The sequence below is a fragment of the Argentina silus genome (assembly GCF_951799395.1).
Source record: "Argentina silus genome assembly, chromosome: X".
In the NCBI taxonomy this organism is placed as follows: domain Eukaryota; kingdom Metazoa; phylum Chordata; class Actinopteri; order Argentiniformes; family Argentinidae; genus Argentina; species Argentina silus.
In genome coordinates, this window is record NC_139653.1 from 29,369,685 (window position 1) to 29,392,360 (window position 22,676).

Here is a 22,676-nt window from a genome sequence, read left to right on the forward strand (position 1 = left end):
GCATCAGGCTAGCTGTGCTTTCGAACGTGTTCCCAAAAAATTGTCTATTACAAGTTTACACCACAGTTGTATGTGAGCTTAATCGTGATTGCTCTGTCAAAACAATCCTGAATTTAGCTGACTCAGCAAAACTGTCTGGAGATACGAGACTTGAGTCTAAGTGCGCTATTCTTAATTTTACTGTCGGAATGCTACCATGCATGTGACGGCTGCCGCCTTTCAGTAGGAGTACAGGGAGCACAATAGACAAACAAAGATGGATTGCATTATTTTTGACTTTCTCTTTCACACAATAATCAACATACATTTTTAGCATTAGAAGCGTCATGACGGATATAGACATTTTAAAGTAAACAGTGGCTATGGATGCAAGAATAGACTGTCTATGAGATCAAAATGATAGTTTTGAAGCTATACAGTGTTTATTTACAATTACATTGTTTACAAATAATGGAGTAAAACAAGCTGGGTCTATTGCAACTAAAATTCATAACGGGATGACCATAAGCTGTTCTCTTGTTAATTCAGATACAGTTGTAAAAGAGATGATCCCAATTGCAACCAAGATTCCCCCTGCGACTAGAACACTAGACGTATCAATTAGCATTAACCTGGGGCTCATCTTGTTATTAGATAATTCAATTGTTCCCAAACATTTGCAAGCGACATGCTCCCTCCCGAGGACGCTCTAACAGGCCTAAACTTAAACCTGCTTTTCAACCAGAATAAGGTGCTTTCATAGTTGGAAAAAAATATTCTGTAAATTTTCGCAATTTAATTGAATACCAATTACAATTCAAGATAATTATGATAATGATTTACATTTTTCATGTTCACTTAATCCGTCATTGAAAATAAAAACAATATTTCCGATTTCCAATATTTATTTTTGCTTTGCAATTTCAATTCACTTAATATTCATATAATATATTAATGATAGCATATTTTTCAAGCCAATTTAATTACACATCTGGGACAAAAGACACCATATTACTATGGCATATGCCCAGTCCTACCTACAAAAATGTTACTATATTTTTGTGCAGCCATTTGATCAACCCCTTTGAGGTTGACCAATGATGGGCCTATGTTAGGCTATTATTCATTCATTCATCTTATTTCGTGCTTACAAATTATTTCATGAGTGAGAAACGATTACAACTTGGATTCTTTCATTATCGGAGATGTTAATGTTCATGAATTTTAGGCGGGTGCAGTCTTTGTCGTCTTTGATAGGTTGGTAATTCAGATGGGTGGGGGTAGAGAGCCTCAGACATGACGTTTTCCGCCATCTGCTATGAAAGCAAATTTACACAGGAATATCTAGCACTATTGTTCCCTAGCAAAATCTGTGCTGCTTTTTGGTTGCAAGTGAATTACATTTTGCACCAGCTGATGGTCATTACCAGTTGTTCTCCTGCTTCACTGGATTACTAACATGATAACGAACTAGATGTAAGCATTTAGCTAATCACGCAGAGCCTTTTGACGGGCACGTCTGATTAGGACACACTAACTGATTATAGTTGGAGAGATTTGTTTTTCACCTGGACGCTTGTCCGCGCCGTAGGCATTTAGGACACGGTGACAGTTGAACTAAGCTCATAAAGCATTTATAATATTCTTCAATAATCAATGGCTATATATCATTAATTTAAAAGTTAAAACATGTATGTACCAATCCCAGATTGCCCCTTTAAGACTTCAGGCATTGCAAGTGTGAGTACGTAATATACTTAAAGTATACATGTACAAGAAAATACTGTGTGTGCTATTTTGGAACAACTAATAGTGTATTAAATATATTAAAGTTGTATAGAAGTTTAACTAAAGCACTATTTAAAGTATATTAAGTGCACTTTGTGCTAAATTGGGACACTTTGTTGTACTTTAAATATACTTAGTGCACTTTTATGTTACTATCATATTCTAAATACACTTAAAGAAACATTAATAGCAATTTAATGGTGGTATTTAGTATCCTAGAAGTGTGCTAATAATGTGTCACTTGCATATCTCTGTGTATACTAAAAGTACACTTCAATTAGATTAGAAATGCATTGGTATTTATATTCTTTTTAATTTGAATATTCAACCTTTATTAATGCATGAAGTCCCATTGAGGTTGAGGGAGACATGACATGTTACCATGCAACTCTGCAAGTCTTGCAGCAGGTCAACTGCCAAGCAAAGAGGCCCATGGGCTTCAGACTTTTACTCTTAGACTTCGGACTGAATGGTATAACCTATCATTATTTTAAGTTAATAATAATAATAATAATAATAATAATAATAATAATAATACAAATTACAAAATGTTTTACAAATGTGCAGATAAAACACAAATGCAAAAAACAAAAATATAAGTAGAAAACAGTAAAACATAACATATTAAAAAGAATAAGGGCTAGTCTATAAAAAAAGAGATTTAAAAGAAAATACCGATCTTGCTAACAAAGGCACAGTCACCTTTTGTCTTCAGTCTAGACTGGAATGGCCAGAAGGGCCCTGCCTGAAGATCTTAAGATGTGCTTATGGTTATGGTTAGCAACTAAGTATACAAACTGAAGGATAGCACAGTTAATATGTAATCCAATCTCTAAATGAGCATTGAATCCAATAAATAACCAATCTATAAGTGTCAATAGTTAACTAAAATGTACATTTCAGACAGGAATACTGGGTAATATGTAAATTACATTAAATATACTTAAAGTATATTATCATTATATTCTAAACATACTTCATTTACTGTAATATATTTGTATTGTATTCAGGATATTTTATTGTTCAAAGCTGCTGCTGAGATGGTTTACTCATGGCACAAGAAGACCAAGATATCTACTTGCCAAAACTGAGTTTCTAATTGATCCCATTAGAGGTGCAACTGCATTAAAGTTAAAGGACAGGTTACCTAACATTGCGTACCATCTCTCAGGGACATCTCAGTCAAAATAAAAAATATATTTTAAATAAGTATGGGATTACGAATCATTGAAATACAAGTATACTATTTTATAAGTATACTGAAGTACATAGGATATGACAATAAAATATACTTTTTGTAAGTATACTACAGTACTCATATAGTGCAATGATATCAACATCATCAAGTAAACTATACTTCTTGATAGTGTATACACGTCAAAAGACAGGAAATTAAAGTATATATTTTAAAAGTATACAACAGTTAAATCAAAGAATGTATATACTCGAGATATGTCAGTCTCTTGATTTACTATTGATCTTGCGAGAGACGGGGACGATGGCGCCAGTGCCACGTGGGAATACATTTCTGACCAATTACCAGGCAGTTATAGATTAGCGTTACTGACACTTGTTGTTTCTAGGTTCGCGTTGCTAGGATCGTATCTTTCTAGCACCGTTTCCCTAACAACGCACGTGTAAGACCAGAGCAGGAGGCTAAGAAGGCTAGGACAGAGCCAAATAAAGTGTAAAAATAAATTAAGCCATTACAACCACTAGCAATATACTTTCCAGGGATGAAAAGTAATTGTGCTTTTCATATATATACTGAAATGCAATTTTAGTCAAATTAACTTAAAGTATACTTTCAGAAAGTATACTCTAGTAGTAGGGATGAAAAAAAGTGTACTTTTTATAGCTATACAATTTAGTTACATTAAGTATATATACTAATAGTAGTATATGAGTAGTATACTTTTCAAGGGATAAAGAGTAATGAATTACATTGCAATTAAACAAATTTGTTATAAATATACTAAAATAAAACTGTACAGTAGGTATATTGAGTTTAAGTATATTTATTTATACTTATTATTTATATGAATACTAATTATGAAGTGTAACCTTGTAAAAATATTTGTGTACAAACCAATATATTTGCCTTATGCAGTCCAAATAGGGCACTTTGAGCTGTTCGGCTATAATTACAGGTCAGCAACATTTGATATGACAAAGCTCAAGGTAAACTCACCTTTTTGCACTTTGAGCTGTGCAACAATAGTAAAAGCCTCTTTCATTGGAAGCCAAGAAACAGCACTGCTACAATGGCAACCTCTCTTGGGTGCTTATTTTCAATAGAGAGATCAACGCCAAAGCTCAAGGATGAAACTCACCTGTGTGTGACTCTAGAAGTTAGGCTGAGTAGATTAATGATACTAAATACTCACTGATGCACAAGCCTTGGACATGCCTTCAATTCATAAAATTGCTTCTGACATGGCGTGTGAGCTTAAAAAAAAAAAAACAGTCCCAGGAAAGACTACATATAATAGTAGGAAACAATAGAAACCGGATTCGCAGTCCATATAGTCTTATTTTTCCAGATGGAATACAAAGTTTAAATGGGGATCATGCTTATCGACACCAGTCACGGCAATGCCGTGCGGTTTTTCCCATGGCCATATGGCTGGCTTCAAATGGCTCTCGAAATGATTGCGCCCCTGGTTGCAACTGAGTTCAAGGTAAAACATAAGTGTGCTCTAAACCACAGGTGTCGAGGACACAGCAATCACGATTATGCGTTCAGTTGGTTCTAAGGAACTCATAGTTACCAGTTGGTGAAGTCATAACTACAACATAAATGCATTTGAGAGCTCTTGAAGTCAGAACAACTTCAACCAATGAGGTTGTAGTTAGGTGGGTATGTTAACAAACTACAAACATACATTATGCATACACATGTGATTACTAAGGCCTTCAAATGTCAGATACTACCAAAAATATAGTGCGCTAAACATGCTACCAATTAAATATGTAACATTTTTACAGAAAAATCTGTAAAAGTCTTTGCTGCCATGTTTTCTGATTACAGTGGAAAGGTTACAGTGGATACGTCGCAAACTCGGGTATCATTATTCTGGTCCAAGTTTCCCCACTTGGAACTCCGACTTAGAGTGTCGTTCTAGTGGTTATTTCCCACTCAGGAACTCTAAAGAGTTTTGGACAGCAGCCAAATGCACCATTATTCTGCATTCAAGTGCTCTTTGAAGAATAGGAAACTTGGAAATGTACGACTTGGCAACTCGTGTACCTGAGATCTCAGAGTTTCCCACTCTGAGCTATCTCAGAATTTGCCAATAGGGAGCTCTATGCAAATCCTACGTAAAATCCTAGTGGGAAGCTCTGAGTTTCCGAGGAACACTTGACTGCACCATTCATTCATGCAAAACTATGCTAAGCTAGCTGACACAGCAATAGCCCCCTTGTGTTGTCTTGCTCAGCAATGACTCCCTCAAAGACTTAAATTCATGATGCGACTTCAAACAATCCTCTGCAACAATGACTAGATTTACTGCATTCTGCAGCAACTAAAACCCTTTTTATTTATAAACATATAAATTATGTTTATTTTACCTACAGTACACAGATACTACTAAAAAAACAGACCCCATGTAAACGACCAATCCTTAGGCCCAACAAGGCCTTCAAATGTGAGTAGATGCCACCAAAAATATAGTGCAATGAACAATGTATTGAGAGATTATTTTTTAAATAATTGAATACCTGATGCAGAGGTTACAGTGACCAGAAACCTCAAAGGTGGTGAGATGAACACAGTAGAGTGCTCTTGTGTCTGACACATCTTGAACTGAACAGTCAACACGGTCTCTGTGCATCTGTAGGTCTGAGTTGAGAATGAGATCAGATGTGGTATTTAACCTCATACATGCTGTGGACCTCTGATCGTGAAAGACTAATTGAGTTGATGATCTAAAGCAGATCTTGGTGCAGCAGATGTGTTTGTTTAAATGTTGCTCTAAGAATGGAGTCTCAAAGCTGCTATACCCCCCTCCCCCGACACACACACCTCTAAGTAATCTATGAAGTAGAAGAGAACATTGTTCTGATATTGTGCTTAGTCCCTCTTCATCAGTAGAGAAACACTGGTACCAAGGGGAGGCATCTATCAGTGGTAATACTGGTACAAAATCCAGTAAGATATTCCTTTATTGTCAGAGAGGATAAGATAAGTTAATGACCAACATTGTATTGCCATGGTTTGAATTCAAATTATATTACAGTGTCACAATGGAAAACCCTACTCAGACAGGGAATAATGGCAAGCAGTGCTCTTACAGGAGCCATCCCAGTCTGTTTCACCACTCACAAACCACCTCCTTTTGGCTGAAATAGCAAGAGTACAACTCTAACCCAAGACAGACAGTTAGAAGGCTGGCATTACCTATATATTCACTCACACCCACACATCTACCAAGGATATATTGATCTAAACACTTAGACACAAACCTTTTATCAGTTTTGCTGCAAAATCGCAAAACTAGTCATTTTGTCACTCACACACAGACACTGACCGCAGATCCAGCTACACAGTGTGAGATACAGTAATGAGAGACATGAAATCACAATTGAAGGCCCCATTCTTACATCTTAATAAATGTGCCTTTTGATTTGATTAATCAATAACATATGATTTCTGAGTAACTCTGTATTAAGTACTTACTTTACTTTTGTGTCATTGATTTCTGCCAATGTGCATATTTTAATATATATGTATCTATAAGTTTCAAAGTAATTAATGAAATATTACCTGTTTATTTATTTATTGAGATATTTATTCTGATTCTTTATTTATTTTTGGAGACAGGTTTTTATCTTCCGTGCTGTCTTACTTCTGACTTTGTGCCAATGTGCTGCTTTGAAGTGTTACATATCGTGGGTTTGTATCATTATTAAACCCTCACTCTATATTTTAAGGAAAAGTTTACTCTCTCTATAATGTGTTCATGTCATTCATTCAGTGTCCTTGAGCTTCAACATGAGTGTCATATCCCTTCTCAAGCACTGTATCTATACAGCATTCAATTTAATTTGAAGCCAAAGGGCCAATTGCTGCCACCTTTGACAGAGGGATGATTGCAGGGTGATCACTTGTTAAACTAGGGTTTTGTTCAGATTCTCTATCCTCCTACTGAAGTGTGTGCACTCGGCCTCATTTATAAAAGGTTTGTATGTATAGATTTGAATGCAAAGTTCTGATTTCTACATTTTTTACTTGATGTGAAAATGGGCAATTTACATAAAATGTTGTATTAACATTTTTAGTTTAGTAAAGAAACAAGCTTACTTTATTCAGCATTACACAACTTTACTCATGCATATATCAAATCAAACTACTAATGTTGCACATTTCATACACAGATACAATACAACACACTTGACCTAAAGAATGAATAAAGAAGGGAGAAAATAAAGACAGAACGAGATAAAAACAGGAGAATAATCAAGTGAGAACTGTAGAGACTTATGCAAAGTAAGAAATTAAAAATAGTTAAAATTGCATAAAATAAGATGAGCTACACAAATAAATTTAGGCCCTTGCAGATGAAAGACTACTAGGTCCACAGAGCTCCTCTGGGTGGCGCTATCACCTAGCAGAGTGCTGTCTCTTGTGTTTCAGGATCTCAGTGGAGGTGAGGGTCAGGTCTTGGTCACAGATGTCACAGTGGTACACCCTGGTCAGACTGGACACGGAGGAGGAGCTTGCCTTCCCACTCTCTGGCTCTTAAAAGAGGAAGATCATTATCAGTCATTTAGTGGCAAACCATTCCTCAATACTAATAGGAAAAATCAAGAAGCCAATCTATCATTCCTAACTGATGGCATTTTTTGTTATGGTATGAAACAGTAAAATAATGCAATGGCAAAGGGTAATGGTAAAGTCTTGAAGGTACATTGCTACATTGAAGGTACATTGCTGAAAGCAGAAGAAGATCTGGGAATGTCTCTCTCACCCTCCTCTTCCTGCAGCTGTTGCTGTTCCCCAGCTGGCGTGCAGGAGGCCTCATGGTGCATGCGCTCCAGGGGTGTGAGAGGCATGTACAGGTCACAGTTCGGGCAGCTCCAGAAAGTACGCAGACATTCACTGTAAAGATCCTTCGAGTCCTGAAAACACATGGGTTTAGGCTATTAAAAATCTTGCCATTCCTACTGACCTGTAACATTACTATAGGTCCCTTTTCAATTCAGTGTACACTCACACTCAGACAGTTGTATGTGAAGTAGTTGGTGACACGCAGCCCTCCTTTGATAGGGTCACGCTGAGCCTCTACACCAGGGAACAAGATGTTGGAGGCCTTAGCCTCAGAGAGCTCTGAGTGAGGCTGGGGTCCGATGTACAGGTTCTGGGTCTGGAAAGCAGTGAGTCGCTGCAGGCTGTAACCGACCTGGGAAGAAAACAAGGACCTCACCAGGACATTTTCTGCATCTGTTACATGTAAACACAGTGAGGATGTTATGGGTTTCACAAAACTGTGCCAACCCAAACCATACTGTACTGGCTTACATACAGTGCTCTGCATACGTAATGGGACAATGAACTATTTTTTCATCTTTTGGCTCTATACTCCAAATGTTTGGATTTGAAATCAAACAATTACTTAGGCTAAAGTATAGATTCTCAGCTTTTATTTGAAGGTATTTGTGTACATATTGGTTTCACCATTAATAAATTACACTTTTTATAGTCTTCCTATTTCAGGGCACCAAAAGTAATGGGACCAAATTAAGCACTAATGTTTAGTATTTAGTACAATACTCCATAGTCCTAAAGTGAAAATTATTATTTTTAAAAGGCTCCTCTTCCGGTGTGAAAGGCATGGATAACCAAACTTTTCTATCAAAGTGGCTGAGTAAATATGCCACAGAAATAGACAAATAAAATCAAGAACGCAGAAAAAGGTACGGGTGTATTCTCAGAGGGGTGGGTGAGAATAGTGGACCCCAGAGGTGGGGGGGTATGGGTTATGTGTGTTTGTTGTTTTTCATGTTTGTGTTGTTTATTTACGGTTACTGTTTGTGATTAGTAGGAGGCTTACTTATTGGTATGGCAAATCCTTTAGAAATGTACATGCATTGTTCAGTAACGTGTGTTGAGGTCTCAGGCTGGGTAGGCAGTCGCAAATCAAGTTTCAACACATGCAGAAACTATTAGTGTGTATTATCTGTGGCAACAAGCAAGTGCACTACACACCTCGTCAAAAGCCACGCACATCAATGTCTCAAAAGAGCATGCGCAATGTATTGCCAAATAATGTAGAAATTATTACACCACAACAGCCCCCATTTGTCCAGTCAGGAAGAATGATAACTATAGTGGGTTATAAGAGAGGAGAGAGAGAACTGCAGATGAAATAGGCCTATATGCTATAGCAGAATAGCCTAGGCCTAAATCAATTAACTCAAGATGCAACCATTGAATCCTTGTCCACCCGATGCCGCAATACAGTTATCCTACGGCAGCTAATTAGCCTGCCTACTCATAATAAAAAAGGCACAGTCTGCCTACAATCAGCAAGCCATTCAAGGCAATGCACAGACTCCACTCATAACGCTATAAGTGAAGTCTAGTGTAATATTAGTTTCATGATGAATGCTGGTGTCGGTGCACCAATAACATACAAACTTAAGCAGCCAAACACAACAATGTGAACTTCACTCAAAAGGCTATGAGTAGGCCAACAACACAACAGACTTGACAAACACCCAACAAACAATAAAGTGTTTTAGTTACTTTATTTGAAGACGAAGTCCATGCGTCTATCCGTCTTTATGAATATATTGATGACAGCATTGTAGAACTCCTATTTCTTGGCCTTCAATCTCTCTTTTTCAGTTGATTTCAAGGCCAAAGAAAGTCTTCCTTGCTCCATCCTGTTGCGACAGTACGTCTTGATGTGTTTTAAGGCCTCTCCATCGATGCTGTGGTGGCTGGAATGGTCAACACGAATTTCTGCAATTTTGTTGCCTCTGGGACAGTCTGTTCGAGGTCATTTTCAGTGAGGAACTGAGAAGCTGAACAGGCGAGATCCCTGGACCATTTGTGAATTATATAATCACAAGGATGGCCTTGAGTCTCATGTTTAGCGAGACTGCAGTTTGGTGTCATCAAAGTGGACTGACATTTCAAACATTTTACTATCAACTAAACTTGATAAAAATCAAGCTCCCCCAAGTTGTCAAATCTTATCTTCATTTGGACATTGATGTTGTCAAGGATGCTGTAATAGAGTCTCCTTCTCTCATCTCTGACTGGCTGCCATTGTCAACCAAGTTTTTCTCTGTGCAACGCTACTGAAAATGATCATAAAAAGGGTCGGAGGCCTGGCCCTAACACGTACACAGCAGAACCCTATGTCCATCACTTTGTTCTGCAGAACATAGAAGAGTGCATCGGTCTTGTTGAAAATCATGTCATAGGCCATGAGAAGGAAGCAGGTGGATGCCTTTGAAAGCCAGAGATCAAAACCGGAGGCCATGGCCAGTGTCTCCCCATCCCAGTCATCGGGGTTCTCCTGCATGAGCTGCACCTCGCGAAGCTCTGACTGGTAGAGGGCGATGGTCTGTACAAGCCTAGAGTTTGCGTTCCATCTTGTGGGTGCTGCCCTCGGTATGCGCTGTTTCACCACTTCATCCAGTAGATGGCTGCGTTTGGTAAATTTGTTTAAAAATTATGCAAGTCCTTCCACTGTCTTGATGAAAATCTCAGGAATCGATTTTGCTGTCTGAGAGCACCAGGTTCAATTTGGTGCCAAAGCAGTGAGGAAAAGAGCTTCGGGGACTGTTTCTTTTATTTTCGCTTGTACTCCATTGAGGTATGATGCCATCACAGATGGCCCACTGTATGTTTGAGCGACCGAACACAGCTAAACTTATCCAACACACTCAATACATAATCTGTTATAGCTGCTGCTCGCCTGTCATCACTGACATCGTCAAAACCCCAAAAAGCCTCCTTTACCTCACTACCCAAGACATGTGGTAGAACGCCTGAGATTTGTACCTCGTTTGTTATGTCAGTAGATTCATCTACCTCCACTGCTACAAATGGTGCCACTCTGAACTCTTTGTTTATATCTTACTTAACAACATCAGCTCCGGCCTCAATAAGATTGTTCTGAATTCTGTTTGATGTGCCAGAAAAACACTGTTGATGACTTTAAATAAGAGGCTAACGTGACATCTTTATTGCCCATCAGGTCGCACAGTGATGTTCAGCCTCTGCTGCTCATTCAAAGCGAGGTCGATTCTCGTATTCCCAAAGGTTTTCAGAGATATCTGGTGCTGAATATGGACAGCCGATTTCTCATGCTTGGCAATGGCTTTTGCTAAATTGTTGAGGTTGCAGTAACCAGCATTTGTCCATACACTAGTACTGAACAGCAAGCAGGGGAAGCAGAAAAGCCTGCTTTGATCAGCACAGCCACATTGCCAGTCCTTTCTTGTGTACCGTGCTTTGGTAAAGCAGTGAATTATTCTCTGTCCCTTCCTCTGCTGCTGATGATCTGCAAATTCGGGTCTCCCATCATGTATTACTGTACACCTTTCCTCAAAGGAAAACCTAGCAAATTGTTTTAGATGCAATATCATAGCCATCTTCTTGTTACACTAATGGTTAAGTGCGGCAAGTTTTGAATGCTGACGTAAAGTGAAGGTGGTGGTGTGAGGGCGTGAGCACAATTCACAAAGCACATTATGTAAGTGATACATGCTCTCAAATCATAATGTGCATTTACGCTCAAAAACAGCACAGGTACCTGCTTTTAGAAGTAGATGTTAAATGATACGCGTACAGACTACTCAAATTCATTCAAATGCTTGTGCGTTAAAAAACAATAGGACTAAGTAAAAATCTAACCAAAAAATCTAAAGCACTACATCTAAACGTTACGAAAGAAAGTTTAAATAAATCTTAGATGATGCTACATTATGTGCTAGCTAGTTTTACTAGTTGGCTAGAAAAATGCTGACGTAGGCGGCTAGGCATGCTAGAAGGCTCCGGCGTGTCAAAGAATACGCCGAACATGGCAAACTCGAAATCTGATTGGTTAAAGAATATAACAATCAACAAAATCGTCCCCATTTGCTTCAACAGCAGAGGGGATTCACTCGAAATTCTGAAGGCCCCAGGGTAGATTTTTCACCCCGAGACAGCACAGGTGGAAAATCTGATTGGATAAAAACTCTAATTTATGAGCTGCACTGGAAGCAGCACAACTGTAAAATATAATTTTCTGATTCTGACAATCGCTAGGCCAGCAGAGAAGGCCTTGCTGGCCCTGACAGCCCGCCGCTGGTTAGAACTAATATGAGAAATGGATCAGTCACCCCAACTAGAACATAGATTTGGAATATACAAGGGATTAATCATCCGATGAAACGGGGAAAGGTATTTACGCATTTGAAAAGCTTGAAAGCAGACTTCAAGAGACTCACATTAAGCAAACTGCAAATTGTAAACTACGTCTCAGTTGGCCATCATAAATCTATCAGTCAACCTATGGTGCTAGAGCAAGAGGTATGGCGATAATTATACACAAAAATTTATCTTTTGATCATGGGTGTCCTATCCTAATAGGAGATACATCATTGTGTCAGGTGTGCTAAACAGTGTCCCAATCACACTAGTAAATGTATATGGGCCAAATTTTGACAACCCAATTTTGACATCTCAGTTTTATAAAAAAAAAGAATAAAATCTCCAATGCTAATAATATAATGGGAGGAGAATTCAACTGTATTCTAGATCCCATATTAGACAAGCAATCCTCCTGTTCTTCAGCAATTAGTAAAACCAGTGCTGTACTGAAAAGTGCATTGCTTAATCTTAACTTGGTGGATATTTGGAGATTGATTCACCTCCTCAGTCCATAAATCATATTCTAGAATAGATGTTTTCCTCCTTGACTAAATTGATATCAAATGTGGTGATGTCTAAGTATCACAATATTTTAATTAGTGATCACACACCCACTTTGCTTGACATTCAGTTGAATAACGTCAAAAGCGACCATACATGGCAGTTTGATCATTAAATTCTTAATGTATATTTCTTCAATATTTCTTGAAGCATCTGACAGAACACATTTCTTGTTTTGTTGAGACGAATGACACAGGTGATGTTGATGACTCATTGTTACGGGAATCTATGAAAGCAGTATTAAGAGGTAGTATTATTTCATACCAAGCTAAGAAGCAGGCTAATTTAAGATTGAAGGAGATTGAGGAGTCTATAGCTCAACTAGAGCAGACTTACAGATCCACGTCAAACTCAGATACATTGAAGTCTATTGTGGCCTTGAGATATGAATACATAGCATTAAACAGAAACAATTTGAATTAGGGGATAAACCTCAAAAACTGCTTTCTCATCAATTGACACAAGCCCAAGCCTCACATGCTTTTTGAAGATTAAATCCGAAAACAGTGATATCCTTACAAATCCTAAAGCAATTAATAAACGCTTTATGGAGTATTACTCTAAGTTATATGAATCCAAATGTAACCACAATCCTGATGAATTCCTGTCTAACCTAAACCTCCCTCAACATCCTAATGAAGCAGTTGAGGAGTTTTATAAGGCCTTCTCCAAGCCTCTCTCCCCTTTAATGTTGCGAATATTCCAACATTCTGCTGCTACTGGGCTACTCCCTCAAACGTTACATAAATCAAACAGCACTTTTACTTAAGAAAGATTGTGATGAATTAGATCCCGTCTTGTATAGGCCTGTCTCACTGCTCCCAATCGAAACAAAGATGATTAGCAAGATATTAGCCAACTTTTTGAAAGCTTAGATGCACACCATAGTGCACCCTGATCAAACAGGATTTATTCCAAAGCGACATATGTACTCCAACTTGTGTCACATATTTAATGTTCTATATTGTAAACATGACACAGAAGCAGTGATCTCACTAGATGCTCAAAAAGCCTTTGACTAGATTGAATGGGCTTACATGTATGACACCTTAGAAAAAAGTGTTTTTGGTAAAACGTTCATAGATTGGATAAAGATACTTCATGCCCAACCTACAGCAAGTACAATCACAAATCAGGATGTTTCCCCTCCATTCAGGTTACATAGATCCACAAGGTAGGGATGTTGCTTATCCCCTTTTTTATTCACTCTGGTTGTAGAGCATCACTATAATTCTTAAAGGTCAGCCTCACCATATTTTGCTAAACACGGATGATGTGCTCCTGTTTCTCAGCAGCCCTCAGGACTCTATACAGTATCTCCATGAGCCATTCAATCATTTTGGTACATTTTCAGGGTTCCAGATAAACTGGGAGAAAAGCGATGCTAGTTAATCTGAAACAGGACAATTCCCTACTTGACACGGCCCCATTTAAAATGGCCTGGGACCAATTTACTTACCTGGCCATTACTGTCACCAGAAAAACAGAACTGCTGCTTCGGGTGAACTGGCATCAAAGGATGGAGCAATTGAAGCAGAATATAGAGTTTTGGAAAACACTACACGTCTCCTTGGTGGGACGAGTCAATGCAATAAAAATGGTGGTTGTTCCAAGATTTCTTTACTGTTCCAAACAATTCCTTCTTTTATCCCTCAAAGGTTCTTTGGAAAGATTGACTCAATCATTTTGCCATTTATTTGGCAATATAAGACTAAGCTAAGATTAGTAAAAAGCATCTTTGCAAGCTAAAGATGGATAGTGGACTCGGTCTTCCTAATTTCAAGTGCTTTTATTGGGCAGCTCATTTCAATAGATTGTCATACTAGAGAATATGTCCTAATGACAATTCAGCTGATGAAATTCCAGTCTGGTTGAATCTAGAGCGAGCAGCCTGTAGAGGGACATCACTCTCAGCCCTGTTAAGACAGACAAATCATTATATGAGGGGAACTTCCTGATACATAACTATCTTAAGGTATAGAAACAGATGAGTCATATTGGTGCCCCGAATATGTACATCAACAGCCAATTGGAGATAATCATGCTTCCCACAAAGGTCGATCCTGCTTTTGCACAACAGAATAAACTGGACATCTTGACTGTGAGGGACTTGTATCTGGATGACCAATTTGTATTATTTGAACAGCTTAGACAAAAATATGGTTTACCTAACTCTATTTTTTTCCATTACCTAAGGACTATGCAAAAATGCCATCACATTATGCATTACACAGGATAATTAGTATCAAGCCTGGAGCCAGTGGTGCAGTTTCCACTCTTCAGCATGGCCTTTTGATTGAGGTGGACACCAGTACAGCCAAGTTCAAGGCTGATTGGGAAACTGAGCTAGGTCTGGAGATTAGTAATGAGGTATGGGAAAGATCTCTAACAAACATATATCACTGCTCTATTAATGCTAGACATAACCTTACACAATTTAAGGTTGTCCACAGACTTCACTATTCAAAGGTCAAGATAAACAAATTGTTTCCCACTGTCTCTGTATGCAATAAATGAAACCGTGAAGAGGGCACCCTCACCCACCAATATTTCACATGTGCCAAGCTATATACTTACTGGTCCTCAATCTTTTTCACGAAAGCATTTACAAAGAATTTGGAACCAGACCCTCTGATAGCCATTTTGTATACCACTAACAATGGGAGCTTGAACCTTGAAGGGACAAATGGGCTGTTTACTTGTACATGGTGTTGGCCAGAAAATGTATACTGCAACAATGGAAATTAGATAGTCCTCTACCTAGAGAGGTTGAGATTTAAAAAAGTGGGCAGGAGCAATGTATTTAAGAAAGCCTGGAGACATGTTCTACATTGCCTTGGGGATTCAAATAGTGATTAATGTGACATCTGAATGTAAATCTGTGACGATCCATAAGATAGATGACCACCCTTTCTGGGTTTTTTTGTTAATTTTTGCCAAATAATGTATGTCATCTATTCAAATATGTTTAATGTAACGCTGCTGCTATGATGTCTGTGTTTTCTTCTTGTTTGCTTTTCTTTTTGAGGGGAGGGCGGCATGGTAACAATGTTGTTAATGAATTGTCATTATAATTTTCAATGTCTACGCTTTAATAAAAATAATCTTAAAAAGAAAGAAGAAAAAAAAAAGGTGAAATGTCTTGAGTCAATAGTAAATGGATTTTGTTTTTCAACAATTCACTCAATAAGTTGAATTGAGTCCATCTGAGTGCAAGGATATCAGTTTGTGATTTTGGAATTAATATTTTGTTTTATAGGGTCTCTGAGTTGCATAGGAATCAATTACACTGTGTGGATTAGGCAAATTTCATAATTTTCTCTTGATCCTGACAAAATCCCAATGCCTGCCGGTGACAAGCATACCCATAACATGATGCAGCTACCACTATTTTCACACAAGGGATTGTGCAGAAACAAAAGCAATGCATGTACTGGATTTGCACTAAACTTAATGCTTTGTAGTAAAACCAAATACTAGAACACATTTCCAGCCAGTTTCTTTGCTATATCACTTGAATTCATTGTTGCAAACACAATTATGGATGTGAAATATTTATTTTGGCCACTCGGTTGTATAGACCAATTTTGTAGAGCGACAGGGATGATGTTGTCCCACTGACTGCTATTTCCTCTCAGCCATTCAATTTTCTAGATTTTTCTCCTCAGACCTCAGGGTAGCATTCCTGAGCAGTTTTGTTCCTCTCCATTTGCTCAGTTTATAGTGACAACCTGGTAGCTGCATCATGTTATGGGTATGCTTGTCACCAGCAGGCATTACGATTTTGTCAGGATCAAGAGAAAATTATTAAATTTGCTGAGTTGGTAGTGACAGCCTAATCCATACAGTGTGTACATGATTCCTATGCAAATCAGAGACCCTATAAAAAACAAAATGATTAAATCCTAAATCATTAAATATTGTCCTTGCACTCAGGTGGTCTCAATTCAACTTATTGAGTGACTTGTTGCAGAAATGTTTGCATTTAAACTAATTTTACGAGTGTCATAGGAAAGGGGGTGAGTACTTATTGACTCAAGACATTTCAGCTTTTCATTTTTAATTCATTAGTAAAGGTTTCTAAAAAATTATTTCCACTTTGACATTATGGGGTATATTGTGTAGATCAGTGACAACAAATGTGGAAAAAGTCAAGGGGGGTGAATTATTGAAGGCACTATACACTCACCGGCCACTTTATTAGGTACACTTGTTCAACTGCACGTTATCGCAAATATCTAATCAGCCAATCACATGGCAGCAACCATGACAGCAAAAGGTCAAGACGACCTGCTGAAGTTCAAACCAAGCATCAGAATGGGGAAAAAAGGTGATTTAAGTGACTTTGAACGTGGCATGGTTGTTGCTGCCAGACGGGCTGGTCTGAGTATTTCAGAAACTGCTGATCTACTGGGATTTTCACTCACAACCATCTCTAGGGCTTACAGAGAATGGTCTGAAAAAGAGAAAATATCCAGTGAGCGGCAGTTCTCTGGGCGAAAATGCCTTGTTGATGCCAGAGGTCAGAGGAGAATGGCCAGATTGGTTCGAGATGATAGAACAGTAACTCAAATAACCACTCGTTACAACCAAGGTATGCAGAAGACCATCTCTGAATGCACAACACGTCAAACCTTGAAGCAGATGGGCTACAGCAGCAGAAGACCACACCGGGTGCCACTCCTGTCAGCTAAGAACAGGAAACTGAGGCTACAATTCGCTTTTTTTGAACATGACAATGAGTTCACTGTACTCCAATGGCCTCCACAGTCACCAGTTCTCAATCCAATAGAGCACCTTTGGGATGTGGTGGAACAGGAGATTCGCATCATGGATGTGCAGCTGACAAATCTGCAGCAACTGCGTGATGCTATCATGTCAATATGGACCAAAATCTCTGAGGAATGTTTCCAGCACCTTGTTGATTCTATGCCACAAAGAATTAAGGCAGTTCTGAAGGCAAAACGGGGTCCAACCCGGTAGTAGCAAGGTGTACCTAATAAAGTGGCACATGATAATATTCATATCAATCACACGTTTTCGGTCAGTTGAGTAGCCAACCTGCTGTCAGTGCTGGCATGGACATTAGAATGGGCTATTTACACTTAGAACTTCCACATATCTAAATCTCTGTAAATTTGTTTCGACAGCTGCAAGCATTCCGACTCGAAAAGATGGCATTTTTCTCCAGCTGTCTTGAGGATTTGCCTAAACTGGAAATGAGGTCCTCCTGCTTAATAAATCTTCAACAAAAGTTGCAAAGAGTTAAAAAAAGGGTTTATATTTGAGTCATTTATGTGATTATGACGGTTTGTGTTAGTTTTCAGCTACTTAACAGGTGTCCTTTTTCAGCACCAGGGAGTCAGGGACAGCGACATAGCATGGCTAGTTAACTAGCTAGATAACTTACTCTGTATTAGGCTTAACATTTAGTGCAGCTAGCTCCATGTTTTCTAAAATCAGGTGTAGGATTAATTATAACTAGCTAGCTATATGTGAAGATTTTCTGGTATTGTAAAACAAATATGCACTACCCCTATCAAATGACCTGTGCAGCAATTATAATCTATGATATAAACTGGATGATAATTCTAAGACCCTCTCCAAACAATTCTGACACAGAAAAGCATATCCATGCTTCCATTTTCTCCGGAATTCATTATGGGAATGCAAGGATTCTGACACAAACCCAAAAATCTGCCCACATAACCCCCATCCTTGCTGACCTCCATTGGCTACCAGTCCCTCAACGAATTGACTTTAAAATTCTCCTCCTGGTCTACAAAGCCCTAAATGTCACCGGAACTGCCTACCTGTCGGATTTACTCTCCCCCATTGAACCCTATGGTCAAGCCACGCCAATCTGCTGAATGCACCCAGAACCAGGCTCTGCACAATGGGGGAATGTGCCTTTTCCTACCATGCACCACACTTTAAAGCAGGCCTTAAGACGCATCTTTATTGGCTGGCCTACCCTTCCTCCTAGACTTTGATTGCTGCTTTTATGATATGGTTATGTATACTTGTTTTATATGTAATAAATTATTATTATTGTTCTTACATAATACAGGGCAAAATGTGGCATTTTAGAGATGCACTTCGTACTATTAATTTTACTTTATTATCTGTTTTGTGTATATTTGGCCACCTGAAACCACAACTGTGAAATTTACCAACATGCAGTGGTTATTGGTTGGATTGGGTAGGATCAAGAACGGAAAGTATTATAAAAGGAAGAGAAATTAAAACTATTTACTCCACAACATGAGTTTGGGTTTGGACTCTTGCGGTTAAACTAGGCCTACAGTCACCCTACCGTGCATGATGTTGGGTGAGCACATCGTTTTGGAAAATCCATCGGTTCTGTAATAGGCTGTGCAAACCTAGGAGATGGACAAATTCGGCCTGGTTACAGACTTTTGTGCGTAACTTGATTCCTTGTTAAAAGCCTGTAGACAACATCATGCAATTCCATACCTGGGGATAGATGCATCTCGGCCAGCGTGTGACTGAGAGTCTGAGAATGTGGTGATGAAACTCATGGAGCCTTTCCTGGGCAAAGGAGGAAATGTGACCATGGACAAGTTCTTCAATTTCCCTGGCAAACAAGTTGATTGCGAGGAAAACAAGTCTGGTCAAAACCATAAATAGGCGAGACGGGAGCTTCAGCCCTCTGTGCAGAACTTTGCAGCATGGGGAGAGCTGCTTTCAACATTGGTGGTGATGACAAAGCACCCCTCACGGTGTCCAGAGGTAAAACAAGAAAGAACATCTACATTCTCAGCACCATGCATCCCACGGTGGCAATCGGCAGTGACCCAAAAAGAAAACCAGACACGGTGACCTACAATCGCACAGAGGGGATGCATCTGCCAATTATCTATCCTGTAATAACAACATATTCAGTACAATAGATGTGCACAGTGCATGTAGCCTCTGTGAGCATCTATTGTACTGAGTATGTTGTTATTTTCTACTTTAGGAAAATAATACTAACCTTTTCTAATCTATTCCATTAGTTTGTTGTGGATGTGCTCAACCAGATGGCCAGATTGAACTCTGTAAAAGGAGGAACTCGCCACTGGCTGGTTGCTGTGTTTTACAACATGCTTGACTTCACTTGTATCAACGCTCACATTTTGTTCAAGCAATGCATGAACAAGGACATAAGCAGGAGAGAGTTCATGTTTTGTCTGGCACATGAGCTAAGGGTAACCAACCAACTCTACAACTCTCAACCAACCAACTCTCTACCTACTCCACTGAAGTACCCCTGGCTTATCTGCATTGGGTTTGAGCTCCATCTCTCCGAGGATGAGCATCTCTACTGCAAGCACTGCAGCGCATAGTTCAAGTCAAGGAATGGTAGGATCAGACAGGGGAGCTAGCTTGGCTTTCCCTAGAACAAATCCTATGTCAGATTCTCTGTGTTCATCTATGGCTTTCAGGTAAGCCACAGCTCCGACTGCTTTGGTGGATGCATCTGAAAACACACATAGTTCTGTGCGTTTCACATTGGAGAGTGAGTTGGAGGTATACGTACATGGGAGGTGAAGCTGCTTCAGATCTTGAAAAGAATCTCTCCATACTTACCATTCCTTTAGCTTTTCTTCTTAGAGTGGCGTGTCCCAGTCACACGTGCCTGTGGTGAACTCCCGCAGTAAAGCTCTTCCCTGTATAGTTACTAGAGCTACCAGTCGGAGTGGGTCGAAGAGGCTGTTCACTGTGGACAGGACACCCCGGGGCGTGAACGGTGTGTCATTGGCTGATACTCTGAAGGTGAACGTATCTGTTGCTATTTCCCAGCACAGTCCTAGGCTACGTTGCATAGGTGTGTTTTCTCCACTGAGGTCCATATCTTTTATGCCCTTTGTGTGGTCCTCAGGTCAAAAGGCATCCATAACAGCAGCACTGTTTGAAGCAATTTTGTGCAGGCGTAGATTTGACTCAGCCAGCGACACTTGAGTCCTCCTGAGGAAGTCAATAGCTTCTGTAGCGGTGGGCAAGGACTGGATCATCAACATAGAAGTGTCTCTCTACAAACTGTTGTGTGTCTGCACCGTGCTCAGGTGCACCTTCCTGGGCGGCAAGTCTGAGACCATAGGTGGCAACAGCAGGAGAAGGGCTGTTGCCCTAGACATGAACCTTCATCCTATACTCCATGATGTCCTTGGTAATGTAATTGTCTCTGAACCACAGAAATCTAGTCTCTGTGATCTTGTCGGACGAGGAAACAATGAAATATCTGTTGAATGTTGGTAGTGACGGCCACAGGCTCTTTCCTGAAGCATATCAGGACCCCTACTAGACTGTTATCCAGTCAGGAGCACGTTGTTGAGGGAGACCACACTGCTGCGCGCTGGAGTCGAAGACCACTCTGATCTGCCCAGGCATTTGTGGGTGGTAGACTCCGAAGGTTGGTAGGTACCAGCACTCCGTACCCTCTTCCAGTGGAGGTACAGGCTCAGCATGGTCGTTCTCAAAGATCTTTCCCATGAAAGCAATGAACTGCTCTTTCACGTCTGGCTTCCTGTCCAGACTGCGCTGTAGAGAGATGTGTAGGAGCCAGCTCGCGGTTGTTGGGAAGAAGCTGCCTCGGCACTCTGAACAGAAGAGGGGCAACCCAGCTGTTTGCCTCATCTTGGTAAACTTCCTTATCCATAGTCTTTAGAAAGACTGTATCTTCAATGGATGGAGCAGGTTTGTTGTCATCTCAGTCCTGATGAACACACTCTGTTCAATGTTGTGCTCAGTCACCTTTTTTCTGTTGGCCACAAATGGGCTGGAGGCACCATCTCTCTCCCAGCCATAGCTATCTTTATCTTTCAGCAGCATGAAGCTTTCACAGGGAAAGGAAGACTGTTCACTGTCCAAAACATCTGTCTTGAATGGGCTTGTAAACATTCCCGAAGCATACTTCACCCACCAGAACCCAGCCCAAATCAAGTCTCTGAGCAAAGGGGGCATTGTGTGGACCATTAATCTGCTGTCTCACTTTATGCAATCGGACAATGTCTCTCCCTAGTAAGAGTAGGATTTTGGCGTTCGGGTCAAGCTCTGGGATGTGGTTACACTCTATATGAGAGGTGGTAGAGAGAGACTGACGCCACCGTTCACTGCTTTTTTCACTGCTTTTATCTGGAAACCCTCTGCTTTCTCCCTAATCCTGATATCCTAAAATATTATGATATGTAGGAGGCCTACACCTAGCCTATATGTCTGCTTAATACACTCCTATTATCCTCTCTCCTTGGGAAATCATCATAGAATCGTTAGGCCTATATGGTAGCCTCTGTCATTTTCATGAAACGTTCTCACAAAAGCCTGAGTGGCGGGAAAATGCTGTGCTCACCGTTCTCAGGCTGCGACATGGCAATTAGGTATAGGCTAAACACTGATCTCAACGCTCTAACATGATTGGACATTTTCTCCACCGCATAGGCCCTAGCCTCTGACAACAAGACAGGACCTGCCCCCCATGGTCCAGTTTGTCCACCTATGCGCAAATTGTTCGAGGCCCTATACACAAGTTCAGTTGTTTTTTTTTCAGTCATTTTTGCGTATTGTCTATCAATGGTGAAAGATGAATGATAGTTGTATTTATTCACCTGTGTAGCTAGAATGAACCTTCAGGGCTGTGTACTCCACAAAGAGTGGGCATTTGGTCTCCAAATACGTGCCAGTCTCCAACAAGCCATGAATTTTTGATAATAATATGATACTAATTATTCAAATTAATAATTATTAATAATATAACATAATAATCGGCCTGCAGCCTAGGCTTACTGTAGCCTTTGTCATGACACCATATGGCCTGAAATGGACTCCAAAATACAAAAACAGGCTACACGGATGGATGAATGTTTCGGTTCTGCTGTGTGAGAGGCGCATCTCCTATTTCGGCTAAATCTAAGACACTGCTGGTGCTGCTTATGCTGTCTAGTTGTTAATAATTCAATTGATTAATTTGGCC

General features: G+C 39.7%; 1 protein-coding gene across 1 annotated transcript in view; it reads right to left on the minus strand.

Annotated features, from left to right (window-relative positions):
- Positions 1-6,563: 6,563 nt before the first annotated feature.
- Positions 6,564-22,676, minus strand: part of dhx34 (DEAH (Asp-Glu-Ala-His) box polypeptide 34) — a 36,393-nt gene continuing 20,280 nt past the window's right edge. Inside the window, exons 14-16 of the mRNA XM_083695943.1 lie at positions 7,986-8,171; positions 7,740-7,890; positions 6,564-7,509 (exon numbers count right to left, since the gene is read on the minus strand). Coding sequence (XP_083552069.1) covers positions 7,373-7,509; positions 7,740-7,890; positions 7,986-8,171 — 474 coding nt within the window. The 3' untranslated portion in view covers positions 6,564-7,372. The remainder of the gene's footprint in view (positions 7,510-7,739; positions 7,891-7,985; positions 8,172-22,676) is intronic.